Source organism: Myotis daubentonii, chromosome 3 (genome assembly GCF_963259705.1).
Source record: "Myotis daubentonii chromosome 3, mMyoDau2.1, whole genome shotgun sequence".
Lineage (NCBI taxonomy): Eukaryota > Metazoa > Chordata > Mammalia > Chiroptera > Vespertilionidae > Myotis > Myotis daubentonii.
Window position 1 is genome coordinate 119,330,829 of NC_081842.1, and position 17,612 is coordinate 119,348,440.

At 51.0% G+C, this 17,612-nt stretch overlaps 1 protein-coding gene across 4 annotated transcripts in view; it reads left to right on the top strand.

Moving 5' to 3' along the window:
- Positions 1 to 17,612, top strand: part of SH3RF3 (SH3 domain containing ring finger 3) — a 254,740-nt gene that overhangs the window by 190,015 nt on the left and 47,113 nt on the right. For 3 of the 4 annotated variants that reach the window (XM_059688359.1, XM_059688360.1, XM_059688362.1), the window contains exon 4: positions 3,780 to 4,133. The exons of the other annotated variant lie outside the window; for it this stretch is intronic. In XM_059688359.1, coding sequence (XP_059544342.1) covers positions 3,780 to 4,133 — 354 coding nt within the window. The remainder of the gene's footprint in view (positions 1 to 3,779; positions 4,134 to 17,612) is intronic. 4 annotated transcript variants of the gene reach the window in all.

Genomic DNA, 17,612 nt, shown 5'->3' on the forward strand with positions numbered 1-17,612 from the left:
AGACGGGACCCTGGCGGAGGGCAGTGTGACTATGAGCTGACCTGCCCCCGGATGTGCTCCCCGGAGTGTGTGGATTGAGCACTGGCCTTGCGGAGGGACTCACAGAGCATGAGGGAGCAGGCTCTGTGGGGGGGGTCCCTCCTTTCCAAGCACCAGTGATGGTCCTCTGATAAATGGACAAGCTCATCAAGACTTTTAAACATTGGGGCTGCCACTCTGTTTCCATTTCGTATGGTTGTTGAAAATGTGTTCTATTTCCATAAAGAACAATCAAAATTGGAGTTACTGGATGCGTTGGTTAATCATTGATTTTTGTGTTATGTGTGTGGTGACAAAGCACAGTCTGTCTGAGTGTGCTGTCTGTGGGGGTTGGAGGTACCCACTTGAGATACAAATCAGATGACCCCACCTGTGGACAGACAGCAGAGCCCGTTCACTCCCAAGTGAGCATCTTGGCTGAGAGAGGGGAGCACCCTCAGGCAGGAAGCACTTGTCCACATCACCACACTCCACCGCTCCCCAGTCAGCAGCCACTTACGGCACATTCTAGCATTCTGGTTGTGGGGGAAGGAAGAGGAAATCTCCCATGTTTGTTCATTATCTCCTGGGTCCCCCAGGCCCTGGGAAACTGAGCCGCGGTGCCTACACAGCACAGAGCGGAGCCATCTGGTTTCTCCAGTCAGAGTAGGAGGAAATGGGATATTATGGCTGCTCTGAAGAGTCTGATGTAGGAGCCACTGGTGGCAGGTCGTGGTAGCTGCAGGTGTCCTGCAATGGTGGGTCTGTGTGGTGTGGACATGTGCACCCAGAGAGAGGCTTTCCAACCAGGACAGCATTGGTGGTGCCAGCTGCCAGGCCCAGCCCTGAGCACCATGTCACATGGCTCATGGAGCTTGTTGGAAAGGTGATGGCAGCTTCCCTGGACAGTGAGCTTTGTCTCCAGGAGCAAGTCCCAGAGCTGAAGTTCTCCCACTGCACCTACCAAAGTCTAGCAAGCCCAGACTCCAGGCATGGTGGTCAATGCCTGGGTAATTTTCTATCTATCTATCTATCTATCTATCTATCTATCTATCTATCTATCTATCTCTCTATTACCTATCTACCATTTATCTATTATCTATCTTCAGTCTATCATCTTATCTATCTACCTATTGTCTATCTACCTATTTATCTATCATCTACCTATCTCTATCTCCAATAAGAAGCTACTTGTCACCAACAATTTAGTAAAGAAGACAAAATTGAACAGTTCCTCATCAGTAGGCCTTTCCCTGGATGTCCCCTCACCTCTAAGGGCTGCTGATGAAATGTGTGGATTCATCACCTGAAAGCTAAGTTCTTACTTTTCCTATAGTTTGTTGAAAGCACTATAGTCACCGGAAATGTATTGGCCCTCACTTTCAGCACCTATCATGGGCTTTTGATTATTACGGGGTGAGTGTGAAAGGCACAATGCCCTTGCACCCTGGTTCTCCATAGAGAAGGAGAGGGCAATGTGGTTGAGGACTAGCTCAGGCAGTGGCCAGCAGTGCCAGCGGTGGGCAGTGCAGCGCTCCTGGCACTATGCTCAGCTCCCTATGGCATCGAGTGGGCTGGATGTGCACACACCTGACCTGTAGGTGCCTGAATTTCCTGATCTTGAAATTGGAATTTCTAATACTGACTCAACAGAGGAACAGTGGAACTCAGTGAGATAGTCCAGGGCCATTACTTTGGGGAACAATGGAATTCTGTTATTAATTCTGTATAATAACCTTCCAAGTGGAGACACACAGGGAGTGTTTAGACTATATTCCGATGCCCATAATGAGGGGCATTGTGCCTTCCAGCTTTTCTATTTTGTACTTGGCCCTGCAGTGTGGGTGCAGACCATAGTCCGGGGTCCCCTTTGGAGAGCCCACACAGGGCTGTGGGGGACAAGAGCTGTGGTGCTCTTCACACTAGGACTGTTGAGGGAGCAAGCAAACAAAAGACATAAAATAGAGCAAAGCAGCTGAGCTTGTTGGAGGAAACATTTCAAGGTAAACAATCCTGGACTTAGATCACCCATTTGGGGGCCTGGAGTGAGATTTTCATACCCTCCCTCTTAAAGACGGTGTTTGTAATGAAGATGCTGACGGCCCAAGGGCCTCCAGGGCAGTGGTGTGTATAGGATCTGCCTGGCCTTGCAGAGGGGCTGCATCAGGGCTCTCACCGCTGCAATTCAGTGGGGTTTTGTCTTCTTAAAATGCTTTAACTTATCAAGATGTTAGCAGTGGCCTCCGTACCCTGGTAGTGACCCTGAATGAGAGCCTCCATGGCTCCGGGCTGAGGGAATCTCCCAACCCAGGCCTGATGCCAGACTCCAGTGCCCTTTCTGGCCTGGCCCCATCAGGCTCCAGCCCACATTCCCCCTCAGCTGAGGACATGGGCGTGGCTCCTGCACAGGGTGAAGTCCACAGGCAAGTGCACAGCTGGGGTCCTTGCATTTACCCGCCTGCAAGGGCCTCCTGCCCTTAGGGATTTTCTTGCCGCATTTGCTCTCCCTGCTCCTGCCCAAACCCAGTGCATCATCCCAGACTGCTCCCGTCTGAACCCCGTGCATCATTCCAGACTCTGCAGGCAAGTATGTGCCAGGCCTGCTCCACCAGGGCTCCCATCCCACACCCTTTCTGTCTGGGGAGGAAAAAACAGACCAGTGGCTCAGGTTCCCTCCTATTTACCTTTGTGCTTCCCAGGGCAGGTCCCAGGGGCTAGCTGGCATTGACTCTGTTTTTTCAGCTACTTCTTAAAAGAGGAGGGAGAAAGAATAGAATTCCACAGATGTTTGTCTAGCATGATTTATTTAACTGTCTGTTCAGATGGGCCCAGCTCATTCTCATAGTGCGTGTCCTTCCTGGCTACTCCGAGCCCATGGGAACCAGCCATCTCTGCTTCAGTCCTGCAGTTGCTGCAAGTTCCCCCTCTAGCATGAACAGAGGTAGAGCCCAGTGCAGCCTTGGGGAAGGCAGCTCCATTGTACACCTTGGATGAAAAGCTTGCTCCAGGTGGAAGAGCCAGGGGCACACTCTGGCTCCTAGACAATGGACTGACCCTTCATCTAACCAAGGCCCTGCTGGACCCCAACAGGAGAGGGCACCTCTCTCCCAGAGCCCCTCCAGCCTCAGGCACTGCCTGCCTATGGGGCCTGAAGCCCTGGGGCCCAAGTACCCAGGCTGTCAGGGACTGGAACCCATCCTGCCTTCCTTGATAAGCTCTACGGGGATCAAACTCCCTGTAAAGGCCCCACGGGTGGAAGAGCAAGGAAGGAGTTGTGCCCTGAGCCCTTGCAGATTTGCTGGAAAGAATGCAGTTTTAACCCCTCATGAACCAGGTCAGGTCAGCTTGGAGTCAGGCTGGTTAGAAAGTGCCTTCTGGTCACATGCCTTGAATTCTCCTACCAGGGTGACCAGATTTGCAAGGCAGGCCAAGAACCTGTTGCCATGGTGACTGGCAGATAATGGCTAGGTGTTCCTTGCTGCTCTCTCTCTGGTCCCTCAGAAATGGGCAGCCCAGGAACAGGGGAGGGGGCTCCATTGGGGCAGATGTGGTAGATCCTTTTTAATAAACTCCTCAGATGGCACTCCAGCCTTCGCTGTGTGTTTGGCTGCACCTCTCATACCTGATGCCCTGTGAGAAAGATCTGGTCAGTCTGAGCACAGTGTCCATTTCTAACTGTCAGTGCAGGCTGGGTGAGCTCGGAAAGCTGGGTGTGGCGTGTGATCCTTATTTAACGAAGCCCCTCTCCCTCTCTCACTTAGCTCAACGACTCAGCCAAGAAGCTTATTGCAATGGACAAGTTCTGCCCAGCTGCTGTGTCTGACTGCCATGCCTCGTTGCCCTCTGACCCCGGCGCGGTGGCCAGTGTGGCCCCAGGTCTCACTTTAAGTAGCACAGGGGCAGTCAGTGCCTTTCAGCAGCGTGTGGACGGCAAGAAGAATGCCAAGAAACGCCACTCCTTCACCGCGGTCAGCCTGACACACAGGTCCTCACAGGCTGCCGGCCACAGGCATTCCGTGGAAATCAGTGCTCCAGTGCTGATCAGCTCCAGTGACCCCCGGGCCACGGCCAGGATCCGGGACCTGGCGCATGTGTCGTGCAGTGCTCCCACCCAGGTAACATCCTCGGGGCATGGACAGGGAGGCACTAGGCACCCTTCCTGGGGCTGGGGGCTCCATCCTCAGATCGGAGCTCAGCATCCGTCCCCTGAACTAGCATGGAGGAGGTCAAGGCAGCACCCTTCTCGCTGCCTATTCTCAGGACCTCTGACCATGGTGGGTGTGTCTCCCTGTCACTACCAGGGCAGATATGTGATTGGCATAGCCTTTGAATAACATTATCCTGTCTCAGTTTGCACTCAGTCGATCTGATGGTGTTATGGATGATGTCCTGGTTTAGTGTTGGATGTTTTTAGCATCTCTTTAACACTTGCCAACTCCTTTCCCTTTCAACAAAGAGCGGAACGGCCGACCTCAGAACCGGATTGAGCACATTGTTTAGTACTTATATCATTGCTAGAGGCCCAATGCACAAATTTGTGCAAGAGTAGGCCTTCCTTCCCCTGGCTGTGGGCACCGGCTGCCCTCTGGCACCCAGGACCCGGGCTTTCTCCAGCCCCAGCTTCGTCCGAATGATGTCCAGAATGACGTCCAGTCTAATTAGCATGTTACCCTTTTATTATTATAGATTCTTACAGATGCCTTCTATTTCTAGGCATGGCATCAGCTCAACTTCCACGAGTAAGATAAAGGAGCAGGGGGAGAATAAGAGAAGGGGAGGCCTTATTTTCAATTAACTACCCAGGGCTGCCAGGATGTCTGGTCCACAGGTCACCACCCTCAGTGTTCCCTAGAAGTTCTAAAAATGAGCAAGCAGGCCCATGGGTGCTAGCGGTCCAATGGCTCTGTAGTCTAGCTCTGCAGTCTGGCTCTACTTAGCCCCCAGAGGAGGAGGAAACAGATTTTTAAAAATCTGTTCCCACTTTGTTCCACTAGAATTAAGTGCTGTATTAGCTCATTTTAGAAGTGGCTGGGACCTTGAGACCCATTTCCTGTCCTTTTGACTTCAAGTGAAAGTTATGGCCAGGCTCCGGATTTTAACGAAGGTCATTACAAAGGGCAAGAGGTCAAGCAAAGCAGTTTTCACCCGTCCCAGTTTATTTCAGTTGTTGGGAGAAGTAAGGGGTGAGCTGAGCGGCCGGGAGTTAGGATGAACTTCCCCGTGCTATTTCCCACAGCCCAGGCGTGCTGTCCATGGCGGGCTGCCCCAGAGACTAGCCCCTGGTTCTGCCACTGCTCCCATGCTGCTTTTCTGGTTTGGGGTTGCTTTGTTGGTCTTGTGCATCACACTGGTATGCCCATCCCCTGGCCGACCTAGGGACGTACCCAGGGCTGCTAGAGCATGCCAAACACCAGGTCCTGCTTTGGCCACCGCCTCATGGACCCTCCTCCCCACCAGGCTGGATTTGCCCTGAAAGAGGGACCTAGTCCCGGAGTTCTGCACTTGGGAGTTAGAAGTGGGCTCTGTGGTCACCAATCTGGAAAATCCAGACTCTGCAGGCCTGCCTTTCTCAGCAAAAGGCCTCCAAGTGCCAGGCTGGCATGATGAAGACAGGCTCCAGGCCAGCATAGCAGGAACCCCCGGGCTCCTCTGTGCCCAGGGGCATGGGTGTTTTTGGCCCCTGTGAGATGACAAGGCTCACCTCAAACTCAGAGCAGCCCTGTCTGCTCCTGTGCAGCATACCCAAGGCTTCCTGGCAACAAGGGGCAGAGGTTTTGTGAGACCTGGATCGTGGGTTCCAGCAAGTTTTCTTCTGGAGTGCAGGGGTGGCTGTTGCGGGGTGGGCCACGCCTGTGTGCGCTCCCAGCCAGACTGGTGTGCGAGGCCTGGGGAAGTGGCTCAGCTCAGTCCCCCTAAAAACCCTATGTGCCTGCGACCATAGATCAGAAAGGTTGCCCAACACAAGATGGTCCTGCTGCCATTTAGCTGACTTCATTCTGAAGCCCTGTGGAGGAACATGAACCAGATAAAAAGCAAATGCACCCATCCTCACAGCCACACACACACAGCAGCAGTGTGGCTGAGCCGTGCCCCTGAGCCACATGGACAAGGGAGCCCTTAGGTGGCTGAGATACAGATCCTCAATATCACTGATTCTTCTAGCTCTCTTTTGTGTTCCTTTAAAATAGAAAGGGAGTGCTGGGGTTGTGGTTTCTATAAAAATGGCCCTAAAATGCAGTAGCTGTGACAGAATGCTCAGGGTTCTAGCAGCAGGCAGCGTGCCTCTGGGACACCTCAGGCCTATGTGTGCTCCCTCCCTGTCTGGGCTTCTCCAGGCACAGCTCACCCTAGGGAAAACTAGAAGCTTTCATTCTTTTCATTCACCCAGAGGAAATGGAAGCGGATGGTGTGAGTGACAGCTCACTCTGACAGCTCCCACGGGCTTGTTCATCCGCCCTGCCCCTGGCTCCTGGCTGGAGTGGTGGCGAGAGGCCACCCAACCTTCCTTTGCTATAAAATGTTCAGGGCTGGCTTCTGGCCAGAGGAGTGGAAAGTGCCCGCCAGCCCCTGCAGAGAGCAGCGGGCACTCTGTGAAGCCTGGTCTGGGACCTGGCACAGGGCAGTGGTGGGCAGAGGCCCCTGCTCACTAGCTGTGTCACCTAGGAGAGTTGTCTGGTCGCTTCTGGAGTCTCAGTGTACTCATGTGCTAAGTGGAGCTGGCACAGAGCCTCCTGGCTGGTTTGTTGTCAAACACAGGTGGCCTCTCCTCAGGGTGAGGTCAGTGCTATAGGTGGTGGTTCTTTCTGCTCCTCGGAGGGTCAGGGAATGAATCATGAGCCCCCAGGTGTCAGCTGTGACACCCAGGGCACCTCGTCTATCCAGTCATGGCTGTCTGCTCCCGGAGCCTCTCTCTGCTGTGGTGTCAGCTGAAGGTCTGGAAGGCTGGTGGTGGGTAAGGGTGGATGGTGCCCAGCCTGCTCGCAGCCACAGCTCCTGTCACAGTCCTTTTCTAACCTATAGATATTTTACTACATAATAGATTCACCTGGAGCGGTACCTCAAGTTCAATATGTCAGAGAATAGCGACAGTCCTATTTCCTCAAACCTGCTTCCCCTTCTTTATTCCATCTTCTCACAAATTCCTGAACCTAAGATCCTGCAAGTTCCAAACCCTATTCTCCCAGGCACCTCTGCCATCTAATCAGGATCTGGGCTCTAACGCCAAAGCTCTTCTCCCATTATAATTGTCAGGATGAAGGAGGTCATGTGCTGTGACAAGCGATCCCAGACCCTAGTGGTTGGACAGGTGCACATCTGACTATTTAAAACTGCTCCCGCATCCACTTTTAAAAATCCAATTATTTGTTTATAACTGCCATTGGATCAAATTAGGAAATGATTACTTACATTTTAGAATAGTTCTCCCATAAACAAATAAGAAACCAACCAGGTGACTAAAGTCATCACCAAGCTGCCTGAGGAAACTTAATGGGTGCATGTAGGTCTGGAACACCCTATATCTGTCAGTGTGAGCCAGGTTATGCTGTGATAACAAGCAGCCACAAACCCTCGGAGGCTTACTTCTCACTTAGACTGCAGTCTATCATGGGCAGCTGAGGGCCTGCTTGCTCCACAGTGCCCTCTCCCTGGACATCAGCACACCTTCAGGCCAAGTCTGTCCTACTCCCTCTTTGGTAAATAAAGTTTTCTTGGAACACAGCTGCACCTGCTCACTTGTACATTGTCTGTAGCTGTTTTTCAGGCCACAGCAGAGGTGCTGCTTAGTTGTGACAGATCATATTCCCCACAGAGCCTAAAATATTATATTTATTGTCTGGCCCTGTACAGAGGATGCATGCTGACCTCAAGTGGCAGTGAGGGGTGAGAGATGTGGCAGCCAGTGTAATGGCTCCTAAAGACTTCTGCATGCAGGTGACCCGTGTCACTCCAGCTCACCTTTCAGTCGCCACAGCAAGTCCTCCAGCAGGTGCCCCTGATGAGAAGCCGGATGTTGGTGAACAGTCCCCTGTAGCACCATTCCCCGCAAAGCCTCTGTGTCTGTGTAAGTTTTCACTGCTTCACACAGAGGCCGGGAAACTGTCTGCAGACAGTGACTGCAGAAGAGCCGACCTTGCAGAGCGAGGCTCACATTTCTGTGCCAACTGCCCTTGGCCTGCCCGGGCGGCGAGTGCGGGCTCTGTGGGATCGAGCACCCACATTTGGGAAAGGCTCCCCAGCCGGCCAGGCCAGGAACAGGCTCTGTCACCAGCCCTGTGAATTCCTCAGCTTCAGAGCCCAATGGCTTACAAATCAAGACCAGGAAAGTGCCCTGTGAAATCAGTGGGAGGGGAAGTGTTTGAGATTCAACAGGGAAAATATCAAGAGAAAGTTTCTCCATGTCTTCACTGTGTCTGAGAAGTCAGTGAGGAGAGCTGTGCATGCGAGCTCCCAGGATGTGGTTAGGATGCTCCCTCTGCTGCTGGGGAGCCTTTCCATTGTGGGGGGGCGCAGGTGTCTCCCTCAGTGCAGCAGTCTGCGGGCCGGGCCTGGTGGGCCCCCGGACACACCGGTCCTGTCCACAGGAGGTCGTGCTGGGGACTGCCGAGGGACAGGCACAGGCTGCTCTCACCTGCGCTGCAGCCCGCAGACTGCTGCTTGGTCCAGAACCTGTGCTTAGTCTTAGCACTTTGAGAAAGTTGCAAATTTAATTCCATGTCTTATAAGGAGAAAGAAACAAACAAGTGAATGTGGGATGAATAAAAACATCTCATCCTGAAGACCTTGTGCAGGAGACTTTTCTTCAAGCAGATCTGGGAATTGCTGTGACCCTGTAACTTATGGGCCATTCCTGAGTGAGGGCAGGGAACGCTGTGGCTGCCTGTGGCCTGGATTTGCCATGGTCGCTGCCAGGCTTTTTGTTCATGGTGTTCAGTGTCATCTGTGTTTCTTTTGCTGCTGTGACAAGGCAGGAACCACATCCACAGGTGTCTGCCATCCCTGGCAGACAAGAGGAGGGTGCATCAGGAAGGTCCCTGGCACCCCCTTGGCACCTGGGGAGCGCGGGGAGTTCTGGTGTGCACATGCTGGTCCAGGAATGCAGGTGAGCTGCTGGTCCTCCCACCCCGAACCCTGACTATCCTCTGAAGTCTGGTGAGCCCTTTGTTAAGGGAGCAGCCTGTGGCGGACACAAAGAGAGGCTTGTCATGGACCCTGCCTTAGGACTCACCTGGACCACCAGCAGAGGGCATAGCTCCATGCCATAGAGCAGGGGTCCTCAAACTACGGCCCTCAGGCACATGCAGCCTGCCGAAAACATTTATCCGGCCCGCCAGGTGTTTTTGCCGCCACTGCCTGTCCTGCTTAGCAGCCAACTCGTCCCGGGCCCGCAGTGCACATGTGTGGAATGTCTGGGGGACAGTGAACTGGCCCCCTGTTTAAAAAGTTTGAGGACCTCTGCTATAGAGCATAGAAAGTGGGAAGCACTAAATAGGTCAGCACAAGGAGAAGCCATGGCAGTTCTGAGCCAGGAGGAAACAAGAAGAAGAGAGGCAAGAGTGGGCCCCAAGGATCTGCGAGGCCAGCTCCCTGGTCCCCCACATCTCCTTAAAGGCTCTGTTCCTCAGGCACTGTATTTCTGGATGGAGGGTGATGAGGAAGTTCAGAGCCTCGCCTGGGTCTCCTTTGGTCTCATCCCACCCTCTCCTTTCAGGCCAGGCCCAGCCCCTTCCCAGAGCACACCTTGCCTCCTCTCTCCCAGCTGAGCCCTGTGCAGCCCCTTCCCCACCCCCAGGCAGCATCTGCAAGGGTTCCAGGTCAAGGATTTCTGGCAGCCTTCTCAAACTCATCTTCTCTCCCTCCTCTCTCATGAGCTCCCACACCCAGGCTGGTGTGTACACAGTGTGTGTTTATGTGTGTGTTTGTGTGTGTTTGTGTGTGTGTGTGTGTGTGTGTGTGTGTGTGTTTTTTTAACATTTTTTAAATGTCAAAAAAACTTTTTTTTCAATTACAGTTGACATACAATATTATATTAGTTTTAGGTATACAGCAGAATGGTTAGACACATATAACTTACGAAATGATTTCCCCTAGAAGTCTAGTACCCATTTCATGCCATACATAGATAGTTATTACAGTATTATTTGACTATATTCCTTATGCTGTATTTACATCACTGTAACTATTTTGTAGCTACCAATTTGTACTTCTTAATACTTTTCTCTTTTTCACCCCTCTCATCTGGCAACCATCTATTTGTTCTTTGTATCTATGAATCTGTTTCTGTTTCATTTGTTCATTTATTTTGTTCTTTAGATGCCACATAAAATTGAAATCATATGGTATTTTTTTCTTTTTCTGTCTGACTTACTTCATTTAGCGAAATACCCTCTAGGTCCACTCATATTGTTGCAGATAGAAAGATGTCATTCTTTTTTATGGCCAAATAATATTCCATTGTATATATGTACCACTTCATTATCCATTCGTCTATTGATGGGTACTTGGGTTGCTTCTGTATCTTGGCTATTATAAATATGCTGCAATGAACATAGAAATGCATACGTCTTTTCAAATTAGTGTTTTAGATTTCTTCAGGTAAATACCCAGAAATGGATTGCTGAGTTATATGGTAGTTCTATTTTTGATTTTTTGAGGAATCTCCATACTGTTCTCCATAGTGGCTACACCAATTTGCATCCCCACAAACAATGAATGAGGGTTCCTTTTTTTCCACATCCTCGTTAACACCTGTTGGTCTTGGGTTTATTGATGATAGCCATTCTGACAGGTGTGCAGTGGTATCTCATTGTGGTTTAATTTGCAATTCTGATGATTAGTGACATTGAGCATCTTTTCATATGTCTATTGGCCAGCTGTATGTATGTCCTCTGGAGAAATGTCTGTTCAAGTCCCCTGCCCATTTTTTAATTTGATTATTTGTCCTTTTAGTGTTAAGTTGTATGAGTTCTTGATATATCTCGGATATTAACCCGTTATTGGTTGTCATTTATTAGGTTGTCTTTTCATTTTGATGATGGTTTCTTTTTCTGTGCAAACTGTTTTAGCTTGATATAGTCCCATTTGTTTGTTTTCTGTTGTTGTTGTTGTTTTGTGCGTTTGGTTCCCTTACCCAAGGAGATATATCAGAAAAAATATTATTAAGAGCAATGTCAGAGAGTTTATTGCCTATGTCTTCTTCTAGGAGTTTCATGGTTTCGGGCCTTACATTTAAGTCTTTAATCCATTTTGAGTTTATTCTTGTGTGTGGTGTAAGAAAGTGGTCTAGCTTCATTTTTTGCATGTATCTGTCCAGTTTTCTCAACACAGTTCTGATGATGTTTGCCATCACCGGCTGGCCCGACAGCCTGTGAGCTTAGCCAAGACAAAGGTATACTTGCCCCTTTTGTACCCTCAGTGCCTGGCATGGAGCCTCTGCACAGGGGCCCTCGGATGCATGAGTGGAGGGATGAGCATTCTGAGTTGAACAAAACAGGGTTCTGAATCCCATCCTCCCTGCAGCCTCTCACTATAGAGAAAGCACCTTCTGTCTGAGGCATAGCAGACAGGTTGTTGGTCTACAAATACTGTACATTCTGTGCAAAGCCAGATGAAGACGTCTGTAGTCTTATGGACTCATACAGTGAAAGGGGGTTCACAATAGCTGCTGGCACCTTCTGTGGCCAAGGATGACCAAGCAACCGGACTTTCCAAGGGAAAGGCTAGAGAGGAAGCAATGATGGAGGTCCACCTGTGACTCCTTCTCATGAAATGAGGCTCAAGGGCTACATCTGTTGGTTCAGAGCTGAAACTTTCGAGGCTCCCAAGGTAAGAAGTTGATCCTGTAGCCCCTTTACAGGCCTGTCCTGCCCTTGCTGGTGCTGTGAGATTTCATTCCTTAAACTGGAGCTGTTTTGTGGATGCTGTTCCTCCATGCTGCCCTTCTTGGGCCACTTTCCTTAATAATGTCCTGGGCGCCTCGTTAAGCTTTTGGCATAGCGAGATTTTTTGGTCCCGACCCTTGGCCCAGTGAGGTGGGGGCAGGCACTGAAGGTTGCAGACCAGAGCAGCGCTGGCAAGCATTTGTCCTTGGACGGCCAGAGATGGAATGTTTCAAGCTTCTGGGCCACGTAGTATGTCACAATTGTTCAGTTCCACCTTTGTGGGCAAAAGCAGACAGGCAACAGCACGTGTGTGGGATGTCTGGGTGCCAATAAAGCTTTATTTACAAAAGCAGGAGGCAGCAAGGGGCCAGATTTGATCTTTGGGTGAGTCCGTCCAATCCTGAGCTGAGCACAGCCCTGAGGGAGGGGCCTGTTCACACAGCCCAGGAGGTAACAGCCCAAAGGCTCCAGAGTCACGCTGTGAGCTAATGTGGAGAGCTTGCCGGGGCGGAGTGGGCAGTGGGCAGCATGCAAGGTGAATGTAGGCCTCCTCGCTGCCTCCATCTTAGGTGGCCAGCCAGCTTTCCCAAGGGCTGAGAAAGAACTGTTATGTTGGCAGGAAGAGAGGCCCTCCCTGTCCCAGGACAGGCCATCTGGTCAGGCTTCTTGGGCTCTGACCTCCAGGCCTCCAGGCCTGCCCGTCTTCACCCTCATGATGCCACCAGGCCATTGCCTGCTGTTGTGCTGTCCTTTTGGAGCCAAGCGGAATACTCGGGCCATAAAGTGTTTTCTTTTGAGTTTTTCTTTAGAAGCACGTTCATGAGATTCATTTGCATTCTGTATGGAGTGGTCGTGTGATGAAGAAAATAGGCTTATTTAACTGCTCTTCGGGGTGATGAGTTTTCTGAACTCATATTAAAAATTGAACTGAGGGTAAGTCCATTTCTTCTGGGGTTTCTTTTCAGGGTCCCAGTCTGTGCCACTGTGTCAGGAAAGCAAGGTGAAGCCCCTTTCAGCCCACCAGTCCAGACCCCTTTTTCCTCGTATTGACCCTACGAGGAAAATAAAATCACCTGGTTCCCAACTACTGCTCAGGGGCCCCATTAGAGCTGCAGCACCCTGGCCAGTTGCTCAGTGGTTAGAGCATCAGCTTCCTCCACTGAATGGTCAAGGGTTCAATTCCGGTCCAGGGTACATACCTGGGCAGGATGCATGCAGGAAGCAACCAATCCATCCATGTCTCTCTCTCTCTGCCCCCCCCCCCTCCTTTTCCTCTCCCTCTCTTCCATTCTCTCTAAAAATCAGTGGGGAAAATACATCCTCAGGTGAGGGTTAACAACAATAAAAAATGTAGCAGCAGGGTCTTCAGCCTCTGGTAACAACCTGACAGTTTAGAATCAGGGGTCCGAGGCCACAGCACTGCAGCCAGGAACTGATGCTCATTTAAATCACCAAGGCTGGGGTGTTCCAAAGGGCAGGTCACTGTAAGAAGTGATGGCAGGCTTCTCACTGACTGCCAGACCAGGGCTGTGTGAGCCCTGCAGTCTCCCTGTCCTGCCTTCTGTTGGTGGGACAAGGAGGCCTGGAAGGCGAGCAGCTGCCCGGCCCAGGGATCACTGGCCTGCCTGAGCTCCGCCTCCTGCCTGTGCGTGTGTTTGCAGGGCAGTGGGCGCGGGGCACTGGGGGCAGCATTACTGGACTCCCAGACCTGCTTTCCCTCTGTTTGTGGGCACCACGGGAGTTTCATTTGATGAGGGCATCACCTCTGACCAGTGACCTGAGCAGCTGACCCCTTTTGCATGCTTGGCTTGTGTTAAATGCTTATGGGATGCTTTTTTTAAACATTAGGCCCAACGGGATTGCTGGGGTCATCCATTCTATGGGGTCAGTAGATCTGAGGACCAAGGCCCCAGCATCCCCGGGTTATTGGCTGGCTCCCCCACATCGGGGGAGTGCTCACCTGCCTGGGCTGAACCCCAGCGTGGTTCCATTATGGGGTCATCTGAAAAAGAAGACCATGTGACCCTGCCTATTACAGGCAAAAACCTTCTGTGCTGAACCAGAGGCATAATTTCGTCTGCCCAGGTTGGGCTGGGCTTTGAGCCTAGTGATCTCAGAGACAGGAAGAACGTCTGTTTTGAGTCTATGTTCCCAATTATTTTTATCTAAAAGCAGCTGGAGCCTGTTCTCCTTCCTTATTTTTATCCCCGCCTGATTTGCCTCCCTCCAAAGCTTCATCAACCCCTTAAGGCCCATTAAAAATCAAGGCAGTATTAGCGATGTGGTTCTTAGGAATGAACAGGCTCCAGTGTGGGGGCCTAGGGCTCGGGAAGCCCACCAGTGTGGCCAGAGCTGGAAGGGAAGGGCCACAGGAAGCCCTGGTGTTGCATTCAATCAGTCTGAGGCCAGACTCTCTTGTCCCGTGTGTCCTCGGAGAGATGCACTGGGGGGAAGAGCCTCCAGGCAGCCGGGTGCTGACTAGGAAGCCTGCGCGTGCGTCATGCTTCCAATTCCCAGTCACCTAAAGGAGAGCTGCGTTCATTCTGGGACACCTGCCAGGAGTTAGCAGGGCCCTGCTGCCTCTCAGGAGGCCCCAGCGTCCCATCGGTTTCCTTCTGCTCAGCTGTCCCTGAGGGCACCCTGCACTCGCTGCCACAGCAGCACTGCTCCTCACCTCCTATGATCAATAACAGAAATGAAGGTCTGACTCTCAGGCAGGTTCCTGTCTACTGCAGGAAGTCACACTCTGTTTCCCTCTGGGCTTTGTACTGCACATGCAGGGGCAAGACAGGAACACATGCTCAGCCAGTGTCTGTTTTAGATATTCTCCATCTTGACCTTCAGGAAAAAAGTGTTTTCACAAATGTGGCCTCTCTACTCCTCCATTCCAGCTTTAGGTAAGAGTCTGCTGTGAAATCCCACACATTTCCTTGGTAGTATTTGCCATATCAAGTTTCAAACAAGGGCCAGGTTTCCCTGAGGCTGTCTCTAGGTGCAGCTCTCTTACCATGTGCCTGGGCAGCCCTCCCTCCCTAGTCCTTCCTGACCCTCCAAACACTCTCCCATGTGGTGTGTTCTGTGTGCGGGTCACCCAGCGAAGTTGGCAGATGCTGGCAAAGATGGGTTCTTGAGCCTTAACACTGCACCGTCCACAGTCAGCCAGCCTCTCCCTCCACCTGACACACGGGCGTCAGTCTCCTCTGACTGTCCTGGCCAAAGGCGTTATTGCCTCTTACTGAGTTACCACTTGAGTGGCCCGAGCATTGGGAGTGGAGATCCCACACAGGCTGCCTTTTGGTCACAGCAAGACTCAGAGCAGTCCCTGGTGCTCTGTGTGTGCAGGGCTGGGCAGGCTGTTTCAGTAGAGTTTATTTGGACAGCGTCATGGGGTTGAGGTTCCTCTGAGCCAGTCATCATGTGTATCTGCTGTGCTTGGTGCCCAGGTAATGGCTTCCTCCTGTGCGCTGCCAGTAGTCACCTGGGCCAGTCCTCAGGGACACTCCATGATCTCCTCCTGTCTGCCCCTGGCATCCCCATAAAGATGGCACATGTGGGAACCAGGAAAACAAGGATCACCATCACCCAGAGCTTGGTCTTAAAACAGGTCTCAAATAACTTAACCTTATTATTCTTTTTATGACTTGGACAATGTATCAGAAAACCATTTTGCTTATTGGTATTAAAATGATGACAAATTTGAACACATAGACTTAAAAATAATTAACCCAAATCCCAACTCCCTTAAATACCAATGGTTATCATCTATAATAATAAAAGCATAATATGCTAATTAGACTGGACGAAGCTGGGGCTGTGAGGAAAGCCTGGGTCCCGGGTGCCTGCCAGCGGCCAGAGGGAAGCCCAGGTCCTGGTGCCAGAGGGAAGCCGGTGCTGGCAGCCGGGGGAAGGAAGGCCTACTCTTGCACAATGAATTTCGTGCATCAGGCCTCTAGTTTGGTATATAAATCTCCAGACCATTTTCCCCTGAAAATACATGCATCTTTTACAGAAATGAGGTAAGCCTACACACGCATTTCTCTAGCCACCTTTTCCATTTGAGGTACTTCACACAGCCCTCCACACCTCTTGGTGTGAATTCCCCTTACCTCATGGCTGTTTGCTGTGCATGGTGTCATCTGCCATCAAACCTTCTGGCATGGGACACTTGGGTTGCTCCAAATTTTCTATATTATAAATAGAAATTGTTTGCAGATTTTAGGGTTCATTGTTAGCAAGAATTGCCAGCCCTGGTGAGTGTCTGCACCCCCACATTGAAGGGCTTCTCTGGCCTTCATCTCTCCTGACCTTCTACAACATTCAGCATGGTTGTCAACAGCTTCCTGGGAAACTGTTGCTCCCCTGAACCCAGAAACACCAGTGCTTCTTGCTTGTTTTCTGTCCCCTTTGCCAGCTCTCCTGCCACGTTGGTGGTCCACAGGCTATCCTCTCCTCACCCCACTTTCCCTCAGGCCATTTCATCCACCTCCTACCCTGGTTTCAGTAATAATAGCAGCATTTATTGAGGGCTTAAATTAAACTCTCTCACTTAATATTCCAACTAACATACAAGACAGGAGCCTTTATGACCCTATTTTCTCATCTCTCAGGCATATCTACCTGTCCTTTATTAATTTTCAAAATTTGGGGAACCATTGGCTCACATATTTTCCCTGATTTTTCAATTGCTTTAGTTGTGAGGGTAAGTTCCGTCCCTGCTGCCACATAGTTGAGGGCAGCAGTCCTGACTCCTACTTAAACCTGAGAGGTGGAGGCTCTGTGTCCAAGGTCACACAGACACGAGCTCACATACTTGAGCGCTAAGAACTTAACTGGTGGGCTGCATTGCTATGTAGACAAGCTACGTGCCAGTGATCCCCAAACCTCCACCTGCAGGCCTGTCCCTTCTGCTCAGCTGGCATTGCTTCATCCTCACGTCACCATCTCCAAGCATGTCAGTCTCCACACGTCCAACTCTGATGGCTCCCGGATCTCACACTCCCTATCTCTGCACATGACACCCCCATCTGGCCAGCTGCCAAGGCCAGAAACTCCGCTCATCATCCTCCCTTGTGCCCTTCAGCTCATGACTCCACTAGTCCTGTTGGGAGAGGAGGGAATATGGACTCCCAAATATCTGACCCCAGAACGTGAATGTGTTACTCTACTAGGCAAAAGGGGCAAGGAACCTGAGATGAAAGATTATGCTGGATTACCCAGTGGCCCCAATGTAATCACAAGGTCTTTATAAGAAGAAGACAAGAGATTTGGAGTCAGGGAGAAGATGACGTGATGGAAGCAGAGGTCAGAGAGAGAGATTTGAAGGTGATACATTGCTGGCTTTCAAGATGGAGGCAGAGGCCACCAGCTGAGGAGGGATTAGGGGGAGTGGGTGGCTATAGAGGCTGAAAGAGACCAGGCATGGATTTTGCCTGAGAACCTTCAGAGGGCACAGTCCTGCCAACCTTTGTGTTGGGACTTCTGACTTCCAGAACTGTCAGATAGTGTATCTGTGTTGTTTTCAGTCACTAAGTGTGTCATGACCTGTTACAGCAGCCATGAGAAACTCATGCAGACAACGTGGTGAGTAGGCACATGGCCTCCAGCATCCGACTGCCCGAGTTCCAGCCCAGCCATGGCCATAGATTGGCATGAATGTGAGCCATTCACCTAACTTCTCTGTGCCTCAGATACTCATTTTATAAAATGCTGATAAAA